Source organism: Mesoplodon bidens (assembly GCF_964165515.1).
Source record: "Mesoplodon bidens genome assembly, chromosome: 14".
NCBI classification, from domain to species: Eukaryota; Metazoa; Chordata; class Mammalia; order Artiodactyla; family Ziphiidae; genus Mesoplodon; species Mesoplodon bidens.
The window spans coordinates 44622994-44638353 of record NC_138170.1 but is presented as its reverse complement, the minus strand read 5'-3'; the positions used below and the strand labels follow the sequence as shown (position 1 = coordinate 44638353).

General features: G+C 36.3%; 1 protein-coding gene across 1 annotated transcript in view; it reads right to left on the bottom strand.

Moving 5' to 3' along the window:
• Nucleotides 1-15360, bottom strand: part of PSME4 (proteasome activator subunit 4) — a 96050-nt gene that overhangs the window by 39851 nt on the left and 40839 nt on the right. Inside the window, exons 8-17 of the mRNA XM_081254249.1 lie at nucleotides 14845-14967; nucleotides 12590-12682; nucleotides 11528-11793; nucleotides 8582-8768; nucleotides 7816-7905; nucleotides 6810-6874; nucleotides 3196-3346; nucleotides 1250-1348; nucleotides 960-1029; nucleotides 424-491 (exon numbers count right to left, since the gene is read on the bottom strand). Of these exons, the coding sequence (XP_081110375.1) occupies nucleotides 424-491; nucleotides 960-1029; nucleotides 1250-1348; nucleotides 3196-3346; nucleotides 6810-6874; nucleotides 7816-7905; nucleotides 8582-8768; nucleotides 11528-11793; nucleotides 12590-12682; nucleotides 14845-14967 (1212 nt within the window). The remainder of the gene's footprint in view (nucleotides 1-423; nucleotides 492-959; nucleotides 1030-1249; nucleotides 1349-3195; nucleotides 3347-6809; nucleotides 6875-7815; nucleotides 7906-8581; nucleotides 8769-11527; nucleotides 11794-12589; nucleotides 12683-14844; nucleotides 14968-15360) is intronic.

The following is a 15360-nucleotide window of genomic DNA, read 5'->3' as shown; positions in this document are numbered from 1 at the left end:
TCCTTTTCAAGAGACTATCTCCTTAAAGAGACAAAACTTACTTAAATGGATTTCTCTGTTCTTTGGTTTCGAAACTAACCCCTATAGGAAACTGAAGTTTGACTGATGCCAAATTTAGCATGGGGTGGGGGGTAGGGGTGGGGGGAAGATGCCAAATCTGATACACTTTTCAGTCAGAGTTACCCACAGTAGAATTAATCAGTAAAAAGTCAGGTAGAGCATTGACCACGAAGTAGTCAACAGTTACCATACTCCTTTTATAATAAGAAAATGAGATTATCTGACTTTTTGTAGTCCCATAAAGACATTTTTCAAACTTATGACTTAACATGTTTTAAAGTTAATTTTTCAAAACAGAATAAATCCTCAGAGCAAGTCAACATTTTCACAGAAATATTTTCTTATTCCAAAGATTTACAATACCTCAGACAAAAGTTGAAGATTCCATAGTAACTCCTTATCTAGCTCTTCTTCATTTAATACATCATCATCTAAAAATAGCAAAATAGTATCAGAGGGAAAAAAAAACAAATATCCAACTAAATGCATCATTTAAAAGTATTTATATTTAATATTTCTAATAGCCGAGAAAAGTCTCTTTTAGGACATTTTCTTTCTTTCTTCGTTAAACTGGACTTGCTCCAGAGGAGGTGGAAGCTCAATTTTCAAGAAAATAAACACACCAACCACGACGCCTGCCCCTACACATCTCACAAAATAACAGATATTATAGCAACAGCTGAATGCTTCTTGTATGTATGAAAACATTAATGTAATAGAGTAAAATTTCTAAGCTACCTGTCAACCTGGATGATACCTTGTTTTGAGCAATTTTACCCCAAACTGTAAAATTAAAATACTGCATAGCTTAGAGAATCTGTTTCCATCAACAGAGTTGTCCAAACCAAGAAAAAAATTTGCTAGAGTTACAAATACAGAATAATAACCTTGAGACTTACTCATTGTAAGCTGAGTTATAACACTGCAGCAGTGGGGAACAAATAGCTTCAAAGATTCCTCCGGGCAGCACTGAAAACATATTTGTATAAATAAGTTCTTTTGAAAGGCACAAGTATTGAATAGTCACAAAGTATACACTAGCTCTATTTTCAGTGGCAAATAAGGGCTATAAGCAGCTACTGAAAGAAACGTGTATTTTAAGAATGACAAGCATGTCTAAAATAATTAACCACATAAAACTTGTGGCTATTGATTCATTAATTCATCAGTTCAGAAAACCCCAACTCACCTTCACTGCAGCACGGCACATGTCTGCTACCATGCGGCCTGCAACTCTTGTTTCAAATATATGTGAAATAGAAAAATTAAAAACCTTCTGAAGGGCCACCTATTAAAAAATAACATAACAAATGAAAATGTCTAACCAGCACGTTTAAGAAAATAAAACATCTTCTGAAACACCAAAGAAAATGATACTTAGACTATACTCAAAATAACCAAGTAGGAAAAATTTAACCATCTGAATACATAAAGATTTGCTTAATAATGCTACATTCAGGTCTACGAATAACCTTTGCACAAAACCCTAATGTGAAAAAAACATTTGCGGCACAAGATTTTATTTGCTGCAGAAATGCTAAGCACAAAACCAGAGCTGCTGGAAGCAAATGCAATTTAATTATCTTGTTGGCCAATCCAATATAACAGAGGGAATTTGGGGTAATATCTAATATTTACAGTTTGCCATTCTGACAACTACAAACTATATTTTTCTCTCCTCTAAAAGACTTGAAGCATTCTATTTAATTTTACAATCAAGTCACAGAATTTTAATTTAATTTCTGAATTAAAGAATTAGCTCTAGACATGGATTGACAATGCTGCAAATGATAACTCCTTTCAAAAGATTTTGATTAAATAAGAGATTATTTATGTTAATTTCTTTATACTAACATAATCTTAGTAAATATTTCATGCAGGTGTAAGGCAGTTTAGCTTTTAACCAGGATAAACACTGAACAATGATAATCTCAGATAGAGAAAGAAGAAACAGAAATGGAAAGAGAGTAGTGGAATAGAAAATATGAAATAAAGACCATATTGTATATAATAGGTATCGAGTAATACTGAAGAAGTGAATGTTCACAGAATGCCTTATGAGGACAAACTATTTCTCATTCATCATAGTTAGCCAGATTTTTATGTTTAGGATTTAATTTCTATTATGTGATGGCATAAACAATTTTCAAAACTTTTCTCCCAAGTAGTATTTTACTGTAAATTTTAAACATACAGTCAATTCTTGTTATTTGCAGTAGTTATGCTCTATAAAATCACTGTGGGCACTGAATTAGCAAATACTGAACCACAGTTCTTAGAGGAAATACAGGATTAAGTTCCCATAAACCTCTGGTTACATTTTCATCAACTGATAGATATATAGATATATAATTTTGTTTATGTGTGGTTCTCTTTGAAGACATTTTAATATACATTGTTGATTCATGAACCTTGAACTCATAGCCAAAAGCACTGTAAGTCATTTCTGAACGAAGCTTACCTAAAACATGTTAATATTTTCTACCATAGGCCCATCACAACTATCTTTTGCTTAGAACACTAGACAGTGAGTGCATCAGCATTACACTTGGGGGCCATTTTAAAAAGCAAAATCACCAAAAAGCACAAAAATATGAAAGATCTGGCATTAAATAGATGAAAAAAGGACACTTATTTACATTACAGTATGAGAGCTAAACCAAGATGGCAGAGTGCCACCTTATTCGATTTCAGCTGTAAACACGCACAACTCAAAATTTTTGCCACTTTCAAAAGTTTGCACAAAAGCACTGCGAGTACCAATTTTGGGGTTACAAATAAATTTTACCAAGTACACTATGTTGAATTTGCAAATACAGAATCTGCAAATAATGAGGATCAACTGTGTATCTTCTCCAAATTTTATTTTATTATTATTTTTTCTGGCCTCGCCACGCCATGAGGCACGCAGGATCTTAGTTCCCCACCAGGGATTGAACTCGTGCCTCCTGCAGTGGAAGCGCAGAGTCCTAATTACTGGACCGCCAGAGAATTCCCCATCTTTTTCAAATTTTAGTATGGAAAGAAAGGATAAGCTGGCATGATATGCATACAAAGTAACCTGAAGTTCAATTTTTAAAACATCAAATAAAACTACAAGTTGGAATTTAATTCTTTGCAGCAATGCACTCTTACCATAAATATTTCTTTGGAACATTGTGTGAGGATTGTACTAAACGTAGAAGACAGACCTAATTCGACCAAACTCTCCAAGTGAGTCATTTTCTCAGTTTCTGTCTCTTCTCTTGTTTGCTCCAATGTGCTACTTTCTATAAGTCCGAAGCATCTAAATAACCCAAAGAAAGTAAAATTTTAGCAACTAAAAACTGGCTTAACATTTTTTGTTGTTGATTAGATAAATCTATTGTCATGACTATGCAAGTGATAGCTACTTAATTTGTACATGGATCACAAACCAACTGTCCTTTTGTAACTTGAGAAGAAGCACCAGCCTTGCACAGTACTGGGTTGGCCAAAAAGTGCCTTTGGTTTTTAAGTAAAAATAAAAGACACATTTTTCATTTTCACCAAGAACTTTACTGAACAACGTATTCACCCTTTTGTTCCACTACCTGCTGCCATTTTTCAGGCAACTTCATAATTCTGTCCTCCCAAAACTTTTTATCTTTTGCAGCAAAGAACTGTTCCAGATGCCTTTTACAGTCTTCCAGGGAATTGAAATTTTTTTCCACGAAGAGAATTTTGTAAAGACCAAAATAAATGGAAATCCAAAGGTACTATGCCTGGTGAATACAGCAGATGAATCAAGACTTCTCAGCCAGGAACTTCCCTGGTGGTCCAGTGACTAAGACTCTGTGCTCCCAATGCAGGGAGCCCAGGTTCAATCCCTGGTCAGGGAACTAGATCCCACATGCCACAACTAAGAGTTAGCATGCAGCAACTAAGAGTTCATAGGCCGCAACTAAAGATCCTGCATGGCACAACTAAGATCACGCACGCCACAACTAAGACCCAGTGCAGCCAAATAAATAAATAAATATATATATATATATAAAAAGAACTTCCCAGCCAAGCTGTAACCGTTTTTTTGTTTGTTGGTTTATTTTTTTATTTTTGGCTGCATTGGGTCTTTGTTGCTGCGTGCGGGCTTTCTCTAGTTGTGGCGAGCAGGGGTTACTCTTCATTGAGGTGCGTGGGCTTCTCATTGCGGTGGCTTCTCTTGTTAAGGAGCACGGGCTCCAGATACATGGGCTTCAGGAGTTGTGACCCGCGGGCTCTAGAGCTCAGGCTCAGCAGTTGTGGTGCACGGGCTTAGCTGCTCTGTGGCATGTGGGATCCTCCTGGACCAGGGCTCGAACCCATGTCCCCTGCATTGGCAGGCGGATTCTTAATCACTGCGCCACCAGGGAAGTCCCTGAACAGTTTTTGCCTGGTCATCAAAGAAACATGAAGTCTTGCGTTATCCTGATGGAAGATTATGCATTTTCCTTTGACTATTTCTGGACACTTTTTGTCGAGTGCTGCTTTCAGTTGGTCTAATTGGGAGCAGTACTTGTTGGAATTAATCATTTGGTTTTCTGCAAGGAGCTCATAATAGAGGACTCCCTTCCAATCCCACCATATACACAACATCACCTTCTCTGGATGAAGACTGGCCTTTGGAGTGGTTGGTGGTGGTTCATTTCGCTTGTCCCACAATCTCTTTCGTTCCACATTATTGTACAGTATCCACTTTTCATCATCCATCACAATTTGTTTTAAAAGTGGAACGTTTTCATTACATTTAAGTAGAGAATCACATGTGGAAATATGGTCAAGAAGATTTTTTTCGCTTAACTTATGTGGAACCCAAACATCAAAGTGATGAACACAACCGAGCTAATGCAAATGATTTTCAACACTTGATTTGGATATTTTGAGTATGTCGGCTGTCTCCCGCATGCTATAACATTGACTGTTCTCAATTAATGTCTCAATTTCACTGCTATCAACTTCAACTGGTCTACCCAACGGTGGAGCACTGTCCAGTGAGAAATCTCCAACATGAAACTTCGCAAACCACTTTTTTTCAAAAATTTTTTAAAATTGGAGTATAATTGCTTTACAATGTTGTGTTAGTTTCTGCTGTACAATGAAGTGAATCAGCTATTATATCCCCATATCCCCTCCCTCTTGGACCTCCCCCCCACCCCACATCCCACCCATCTAGGTCGTCACAGAGCACCAAGCTGAGCTCAGCATGTTCCCACTAACTATCTGTTTTCCTGTGGTAATGTATATATGTCAATCCTAATCTCCCAATTCGTCCCACCCTCCCCTTCCTGCCCTGTGTCCACCTGTTCGTTCTCTACATCTGCATCTCTATTCCTGCCCGGCAAATAAGTTCATCTGTACCATTTTTCTAGATTTCACATATATGCGTTAATATACAATATTTGTTTTTCTCTTTCTGGCTTACTTCACTCTAGACTCTAGGTCCATCCACATCTCTACAAATGACCCAATTTCGTTCCTTTTTATGGCTGAGTAATATTCCATTGTATATATGTGCCACATCTTCTTTATCCATTCATCTGTCATTGGACATTTAGGTTGTTTCCATGTCCTAGCTATTGCAAATAGTGCTGCAATGAACACTGGGGAACACGTGTCCCTTTGAATTATAGTTTTCTCAGGGTACATGCCCAGTGGTGGGATTTCTGGGTCATAAGGTAGTTCTATTTTTAGTTTTTTAAGGAACCTCCCTACTGCTCTCCACAGTGGCTGTAACAATTTACATTCCCACCAACAGTGCAAGAGGGTTCCACTTTCTCCACATCCTCTCCAGCATTTATTGTTTGATGATGGCCATTCTGACTGGTGTGAGGTGATACCTCATTGTAGTTTTTTTTTTTTTTTTTTTTTTTTTTTTGCGGTACGCGGGCCTCTCACTGCTGCGGCCTCTCCCATCGCGGAGCACAGGCTCCGGACACGCAGGCCCAGCAGCCATGGCTCACGGGCATAGCCGCTCCACGGCATGTGGGATCCTCCCGGACCGGGGCACGAACCCGTGTCCCCTGCATCAGCAGGCGGACTCTCAACCACTGCGCCACCAGGGAAGCCCCTCATTGTAGTTTTGATTTGCATTTCTCTAATAATTAGAGATGTTGAGCTTCCTTTCATGTGCCCCTTGGCCATCTGTATGTCCTCCTTGGAGAGGTGTCTATTTAGGTCTTCCACCCATTTTCTGATTGGGTTGTAACTGTTTTTTTGATATTGAGCTCCATGAGCTGTTTGTATATTTTGGAGATTAATCCTTTGTCTGTTCCTTCGTTTGCAAAGATTTTCTCCCATTCTGAGGGCTGTCTTTTTGTCTTTGCAAACTACTTTTGACATGTTCGATCAGTCACAGCACCTTCTCCATACACTGCACAAATCTTTTTTTTGCATTTCAGTTGCGTTTTTACCTTTCTTGAAATAATAAAGCATAATATGCCAAAAATGTTGCTTTTTTCTTCCACCTTCAATATTAAAATGGCTACACAAAAATTCACCAATTTTTGATAAGTCTTTTTCTAAATGCACCCCAATATGACAGCTGTCGCATACAATCTAACAAAATTGTTTCAGATGAAGTTAAAGACAACTAAGTACTACTAGAGCCATCTTATGGAAAAAAACAAATGAACCTTTTGGCCAACCCAATAATTAAATACAGGTTGCAATGCAGAACGAGGCTAAAGTTGCTGGGACAGGACATCACTATTTTTGAATGTCAGATAAAGGAGATATCTGGGGTACTTGCTCACCTGTCCATAAACTGTAAGACGAAATCCTCAAATTCAGCTGTGGCAGAACAAAGTTCTCGCTCCACCTGTAACATGTCAACGTGGAGAAAATTTTAAAATAGTCTTTGATTTTTTTCTCTGAACAAAACTCAATTATAGTCTACAAAATGTCTCTAACACTGCATTATTACATTGAGCGCTGTGAGAAACAGCACCATAATCCCGTATCAGTTTAGAATAACTCATCTACTTTCCAGGACCCAAAATAAGAAGTAATTAACATATTTTGTAAGGGCCCAAAACAGAAACCAGGCAGCCATTCTTTAAAAAATTAATAACAGCGTTTCCCTGGTGGCGCAGTGGTTGAGAGTCCGCCTGCCGATGCAGGGGGCGCGGGTTCGTGCCCGGGTCCGGGAAGATCCCACATGCCATGGAGCAGCTGGGCCCGTGAGCCATGGCCGCTGAGCCTGCGCTCCGCAACGGGAGAGGCCACAACAGTGAGAGGGCCGCGTACCACAAAAAAAAATCAATAACAGTTTTCAAACTGCTGGTATATGTGTAAAGGATTATCTCTCACTACTTAAACATCTGAATGCCAAAAGTCAGGTAGTAAAATACTTGTAGTAAAGAAAATTGTTCTAAAAAAAACCCAGACAGTAATGAAGAAAATTTCTCTTCATTAGATGCCAATCCCCTTAACAGATTTATTCCTAACATAAGATGGAAAAACAAAATGCCACCACCTTTGCTTAACAAAACATTAAAAAGTGACAAAACACTGAAATACACCTTTACATGTCACTTGTTTACTAAAATAGCCTATTTTTGACCACCCCCTTTGGTGGGTGCCTGCAGATTATTTTATCAATGATGATCTCCATTTATATCGTTCTGGTCTCAAAACAGTAATTTTAACTTATGAGCACCTCTGCAAAGTTGCTTTTAAACTATCAAATATTACTATGCATATACAGTAAGAATCAGAACTCAGCTAACCAATCCTTTTACAACCAGAAAGTATCCTTACTTCTGTGAGGTCATTTCTTTCTTGTAGTACAGATGAACAATCTACTAAAGGCACCAGAGTGGAAAATGTTGCTATAAATTGGAATGTGATCTGTGGGAAGATACAAAAGATCTAATATTAATTACATAACTCTAGTTCCAAAATACATGTATACCATAAGCTACAATAAAGTACCAAATAAATTATTCTGAAGGAAATCCCACAACAATTTTTCTGAAAGTTTATTTGGTTTAAGCACAAAGTTCTGCAATCTTTTGTCACTGAGAAGTTACTGTGCCTCCCACCAAAAATACAACATTAGCTAAGAGTAAATAGAAAATGCTAATGCAGAAGCTAGAGACCAGGGAAGAGGGAAAGTGAACAATATTGTAAGTCAGAAGGTGTGTGTATAAGGGGAATCTGGCATTTCACACCCAATAATTTTTATCATGTTCCTTGTGACAAGTGCAGACAAACGGAAGCGCAAGTGATCATATGCTATCATTTTTAATGTATCTGCTTAAGGAAGATATGAGATACACAATGAGCTCTAAAACACCATATGATTATAAATGCACACAGGTTATGGGAAATTACTAAGGAAAACCTTACATAGATCAACTAACTGTCTACAGATCTAAACTTGGGCATCTACAGATATAACTCTGCTACCATTAACAAATTTTACACTTTACTATGTTCTAAAGAATATTTGAAGAAAAAGTAATAGGATATCCATTTACACAATTATAACTTAGATACAAAACAGAATCATAAATATGCTCACCATGCATTTACTAAAGTCATTTGGATCCACCCCAGGCAATGCTCTCATCAACAGAGGTAGCATGTGTGTTGGACCTTCAGGAAACCACTTGCCCCCTGATACCAAACTGCGGGCTACTCCAATTACACAACTTAATGTAGCTGTGAGCTGGTGAGGTTCTGTTAAAGTCTCTAGTGCAGGATATGTTCTACAGTTTGAAAACAGAATTTTAAAAATTTTCCATCACAGATAAACATACATAACACATTAAACATACTAAATTCATAAACTGCATTTTGGATTAAAGGTTTGTAGCTGGCACAGTATTTTGAGTGAATATTTGCTCTCAAAGTGAACAGAATCACACAAATAAAGGAAAGGTACATGTTTCCCCAACTCCCTGCCCCCTTACCACCTTCCTCCATGCCAATTCCACACTGAAAAGTAACATTAGCTGGTAGATTTTTGCGTTCTTTCAGCATCTTAATCCATTTCCACATTCCAATAGGACTGCATCTAATCTAACAGTCAGTGATTATTAGAATTCAGGAATAACAAGTTACAACTACTCCACTCTTACCTTTTATGGGAAAAAATAATCTTACTAAAATGCTGAAGGGTCTATTTTATACTTTTAAAAAGACTGTATTTTAAAGTTGGAAATCAGCTATCAGAAACATAAGAGAATATGCCTGAGACTAGAGTGAATAAAACAGGGGGAATAAGACAAACGCAATCTTTGATCACTAAGTAAGTATTTACGAGCCAAGAACACTCACTTTATGCATGGCTCAGTGATTTCACTTTTGAGAATCTATCCTATAGGGGAAAAGAAAATCCAAAATACAGTCAGTTTAAATTCCTCTTATACAGAAAAGGTAAATAATAGGAAATTTAATTATAAATAAGTAGGAAAAAAGAAGGATTTCTAACTAAGATTAAAAAAAAAATCAAACCTATGCTTATTTTAAAAGATGAATGAAACAAACCAAAAACTCTTTAGCAGAGGCTGTCTTCAGGAGATGCAAAACTAAGTGCCTAAAATTTTTTTTCTACATTTTTACTTTTAAGAGACTTTTGCTTGGGGACTTCCCTGGTGGTCCAGCAATTAAGACTCTGCGCTCCCAATGCAGGGGGCCCGGGTTTGATCCCTGGTCAGGGAACTAGATCCTGCATGCCTCAACTAAGAGTCCGCATGCCTCAACTAAAAAGAGCCTGCATGCTGCAACGAAGATACCGTGTGCTGCAACTAAAAAGACCCCACATGGCCAAATAAATAAATAATTTTTTTTTTTTTAAAGACTTTTGCTTGGAAATTCCCTGGCAGTCCAGTGGTTAGGACTCGGCACTTTCACTGCCATGACCCAGGTTCAATCCCCGATCAAGGAACTAAGATCCTGCAAGCCGTGCACTGCAGCCAAAAAAAAAAAAAAAAGAAGAAAAAGAAAACGAAAAAAAAAAAAAACTGTCAAAAAAAGGTAGCGATGCCATTTCTAAACAGGGCAAAATTACAACTGAGTCTCAAAAAATGTCATTGTATTGACAATTTTGTTAATTAAATATTTATCTTGGCCAAGCATACATACAGAATATGCTGGTATTAAATTTGTCCAAAATTTTAGAGCTAAAGAAAAATGTGATGGATAATTGTATTTGTATTTATAAGCTTTGTTCCTTCTACTAAAAACCTATCTCACCAGTCATAATTCATCAGCTGGAAAACATTAAAATAAGGCAAAACAAAGGGAACGTAAAGAAACACCAAAACACCTCAGAGTTCAAAATTTTAACTATGTAAACAACTGAAGTCCCCCCTTAGAGGCAAGTCTCTCCTCTCCAAAGAGCATCAAGGGACTTGCCACTGACTGATAGCTTCTGCTACCATGTGGAGGTCAAGTAGCAAAGAACACTGAAGGCTGAAGACAGAGTAGAAACTGCCTAACTTCCCCATTCCATTTCCTAATTAAGTTGTACATGCTGGAAGTTTCAAGGCCCCAAGATGTATACATAAAAAAACAGGGGAGGCTAGGAAAGTGAAGTACAACTTAAATAGTTACGGCAAAGAGACAGGGCAAGATAGTACAAGCAACTCAAATTACAAATAATGGAGCCCCATTTTGGTGAAGATCTTTAACAGGATACCCTTTGCCAAGTAAATGTCACCAATTTTCTTGTCTCAACAGTTAGTCAGAAAATAAGCCGTCATCTGCATTCTGCCAGTAAGAACCTTGGACAAATCTGAGTTTTAAGAAACTCAAACTGTTAGATCCTTCTGGCCTCCAAAATCTAACATTCTTCTACTTTTGACAAAGCCATTTAGAGAGGAATCATAAAGCTGAAGTTCAGGGAGCAAAGGAATGAATAACAGAAAGCTTAAGCAATCTGCTCCTGAACACTCAAGACAACTGAGAGTGGCTCTCTCCTACGGAGCACACCAGGCCTATATTGTGACAGGGATGAGGCAAATGGAGAACTACTTTTGTTACTATTTCAACATACAAAACAACGAATGCAGTAAAATCAACACTGTGGAAATAATACACACAAGGTTATACAATATATGAAAATAATACAGGCAACCAAATTTTCTTCTCTATCATTGAGCCTGAGAAACAGAAATGCAAAATCACATTCACTGCCATGTTCTCAATATTTAGTGACACTCACATTTTGTGAAAAAACAGCCAGAGCTTTATTTATGAGCAAAAGCTTGAGTAGCTAAAATGTGCAAATAATTCAAAATATTTTATTTTATCCATTTCATATCAATTTTCTTTTCTCTCCAATAAACCTTTATCAAGTTACCAATCACTAGGTTAAAATGTCTTGTCTCCTCTAGGAACAGGAAAAAGCACAAAGATAGCAAAACAGAAGCCACAGGAAAGAAAAGAAAGCCAAGCACAAGAGTATAGAGAATAACAGTAGCCGCAGCTGAGGCTTCAACGAAACAAGTAAAGCTATACTTACCTTTCAAGTACAGGGGGTATTACTAACTCCGGTCTCATGAGTGCAAGATTCTGCAGAGCCTGGGCTGCTTCTAAACTACCAGTTTTGCTAAACATAGCCAAGAGGACAGGTTGAATTATGCATTGTACAAAGTCTGTAACATCTTGATCAGTAAGCTTATGGCTATCAGGCACAGGAGTTAACCAAGAAGGCTTCTTGTATCTTTCACGATGTAATCTTCTAACAACACTGTTTGGCAACCGCTGAAGTAGTTTCATTAACTTGTTCTGGGGACACAGAAGCAGAAGGTCCTAGGTAGGTTCTAGTTCCCTTATAGATATTCATAGTTCCTCTCTATCCTCCCAAGTAAAGATTTTTAAAATAACAGCTTGTATAATCTTTCTTTTTTCGACTACAACCTTTTAATTTTTTTATTTTTTAAATTTTATTGAAGTATAGTTGATTTACAACTATACAACTATGTAACAGTGTGTTGTGTTAATTTCTGCTGTACAGCAAAGTGACTCAGTTATACATATATATATTCTTTTTCACATTCTTTTCCATAGTGGTTTTCACAGGACATTGAATATAGTTCCCTGTGCTATACAGTAGGACCTTGCTGTTTAATAGCTTGTATAATCTTATTACAAAGACCTGTATGGCCTAACTAGATAGAATAAAATACTCTTACCAATTAATCATTGATAATAATTAATAAAGATGTGTTTCAAATTTCAGTTTTAATTTCTAGCACCACATGAATCTTCCATTACGTGAAAAGCCATTTTAACCAGGCAACTTAAAAACAAACAAACAAACAAAAAAACTAACATGGTAAGACTGAAAAGATGATTCCATGGGTTTGTGGCATCTTGTTACCAGTTGCCACACTAGTATTATCTTTATTTCTATATGTTCTGTGAACACAGTAACTTAATGTAAACTTGATCATTGACATACAGCCAAATCTTAGACAAAGGACAGAAAATGTATCATAGGTTAAACAATATGCAATAATTACATGTGACCATATCTTAAAAAATTCCAAACCCTAAGAGTAAAAAAATGAACATTACTCACCAGCCAGCGGCCATTATTTGAAGGATGGTAAAAAGATGTGATGCTGTTAAACAAACCAGCCAAATGTTTTTGCACTAGCTTACTTGGTCCACCCTGTTCAGATAAAAGAGCAAAAATATCAGTACCCAAGTTATCTGTAAAACTGAAGGGGTTAACAGGCCCAGGCCTATATACAGATCTCTTAACGTGGTTCATATTCATCCTGCTGGCAAAAATCAATTCTACCTCTAAATAAAAGTCAAAAACAATTCCCGGATGAACTTCATACAAATCAATTCAAGACAGTCTACTAAAAATAAGGGCAAAAAAATAAATAAATAAATAAATAAAAATTAAAATAAAAAATAAGGGCAACTTACTGAAACCAAATCAGAAAATGGAAAAGGTACCTTTCAATTTAGAATAACAATATCTTTTACTCTTTGCAGTTAAATAATTTTTCTCACTAAGATTGCCATCTTAAAATAACCAAGTGTGGCAACATTAAGCATAAAAAGCATTCCTTAAAAGATTCAAGAAGTGAAGAAGTTCTCACAGCAGGAAATAAGGAGGTGAGAGTTACATAAGTGCATTCAAATATTTTATTATTACTCCTAAATGTTTCAAGTGATTAGACCTGTTATATGTGACCATATTGTGATTCAAAAAAGAAAAAAATTTTTTTCCCTTAATCTGTTACCAAAACAGCCAAACAACCATAGAACCTGGGCTGCAGGACCGGGGTGGGGGTGGGGGGTGGCGGGGGGGGGGGGTGGCCAGGGGAGGCGGCGGCAATGAGGAAAAGGCTGGCAATCATCTTATCAAGTTGAACCACCCTGGGAATAAAGGACTACAACTTGGCCTTGAAACCTCCTATCTGTCTCAAGATGATCTTCTTTCAAGAAACAGCACAGATTTATCATCCATGCAAATGTCAAATCACTGTGTTGTATAACCGAAACTAACATAGTATTATACGTCAATTATATTTCAAGTAAAAAAAGAATCAGCACAGACCTAAGGCAGAATATCGAGTTACATAAGGAACATGTCTTTCTGCTGAAATAAAATCCACATTCACGTTTCCCAATTTAGTACAGGGCAACTACTGAGACCATAATTCCGTAGCAAAATACCAATAAAATTTTCAAAATTCTAACATAATAATTAGCACTGTTGATTTTGAAATTATATTAAATATTCATATTTAACACAAAATGAAACTGCCAATGAGAACACCTATGTGAGAAACAGCAACATTAAAATAAGGCTGATACCAATCACGATCTAATTCTGTGGCTCCTAAAAAACAAGTTCCAACTCATTGCTTATGTAAAATACTAAATATCCGTATGTTTTTGCTGTTGTCGAATATCAGAAAGAAAATGGGGTTTTCCCTCTATTAATAAAATAACAACAACAAAAAAAAGGAGCTTGAAATTTTCTTTTCTTTTAATCTTACAATGAAATTTAAGAGCTAAACTTCTCACAACCATTCTGTTTTTTTGACAGAAACAGCCAACCGAGCAGTATAACCTGGGAGAAAATAGCAAACACAGAACAATATCAAATATCAAATGCAGAATAATTCAAAAAGGAGATAACTGTAGAAGCAATATGAATGACAATTCAGAAAATTACAGTATAAAGTTGTTTTAATACTCTTTTATTTGGAAGATGACAGTCAGTAAAATAATCCTTCATACTTCTCCCTTCACTAAGATTACTTGGTCAATAAGCTTTGTGTTCAATATGATGTTTTATGTGAACACTGACAATAAATGCATTAATACTGAGCATATGCAGAACCCTGAGTTCAAATCTACCTTTATCATTATCAATTTGACTTGGGAAAGTTCTTTTACCCATGATTCTGGTTCTTGGTCTGTAATACTATTACAGACATTCTGAATCTCTTAAAACTCTAACTGCTTCCCCACCACCCCAAATTAAACTATAATTGACCTATAGCACTGTTAGTTACAGTGTATTACATAGTGATTTCATATTTCTATATATTACAAAATGATCAGAATAATCAAAACTCTGAACTTCTGACCCTTACTTTTAAGGTCCATTACTTAAGGAGATTTATAAATGGTGCATTATGACTACATTCTGAGTCTGAGAAACATAAGCTTACTCCATCAGAAATATCCAAGAATCAAGTGACCAACTAAGCCACTAATCTAGAATTATGTGATTATGTAGAATTTTTGTGTGGTTAACACAAAATTTACATAAACTATATAAACCAAAGATAATGTATTACAAACCATCATGGCAGTGATCCATATTACAGCATGTCCTATATCATAAGCATTTGTTAAAAATCTTGGGACTAACACTTGACTGCTTCCCACTGGGAGGTTCAGGCTTCTCAGAATTCTTGTAAATATCTTTAAAAAGAAAAAAAAAAAGAATTAAGAATAAATATTTACAGATATCAAATAACTCATTAAATAACCTAAGTGTTACATATTAGTGTTACTATACTGAATATATATTCTCATTTGATTGGTTTTTAAGCAAAATGACATACTGTTTAGTAATTTGCTTTATTCCTTCGGAATTTCATATAAATATCTGTACACTTTCTTTAATGACACTCTGAGGTCACAGGCATGTGACTATGAAGCACCCATATCCATGTACTCCAAAACTGGCAAATGAGACTTAGTTAAACATAAAAAGGCAAAATGTAGATAACTGTAGTTCAATGTGAAATATTTTGACTACTTTCTGCCTCCCTAAATGCACATAAAATTATTTTTCCTATGCTCTCATTCCAA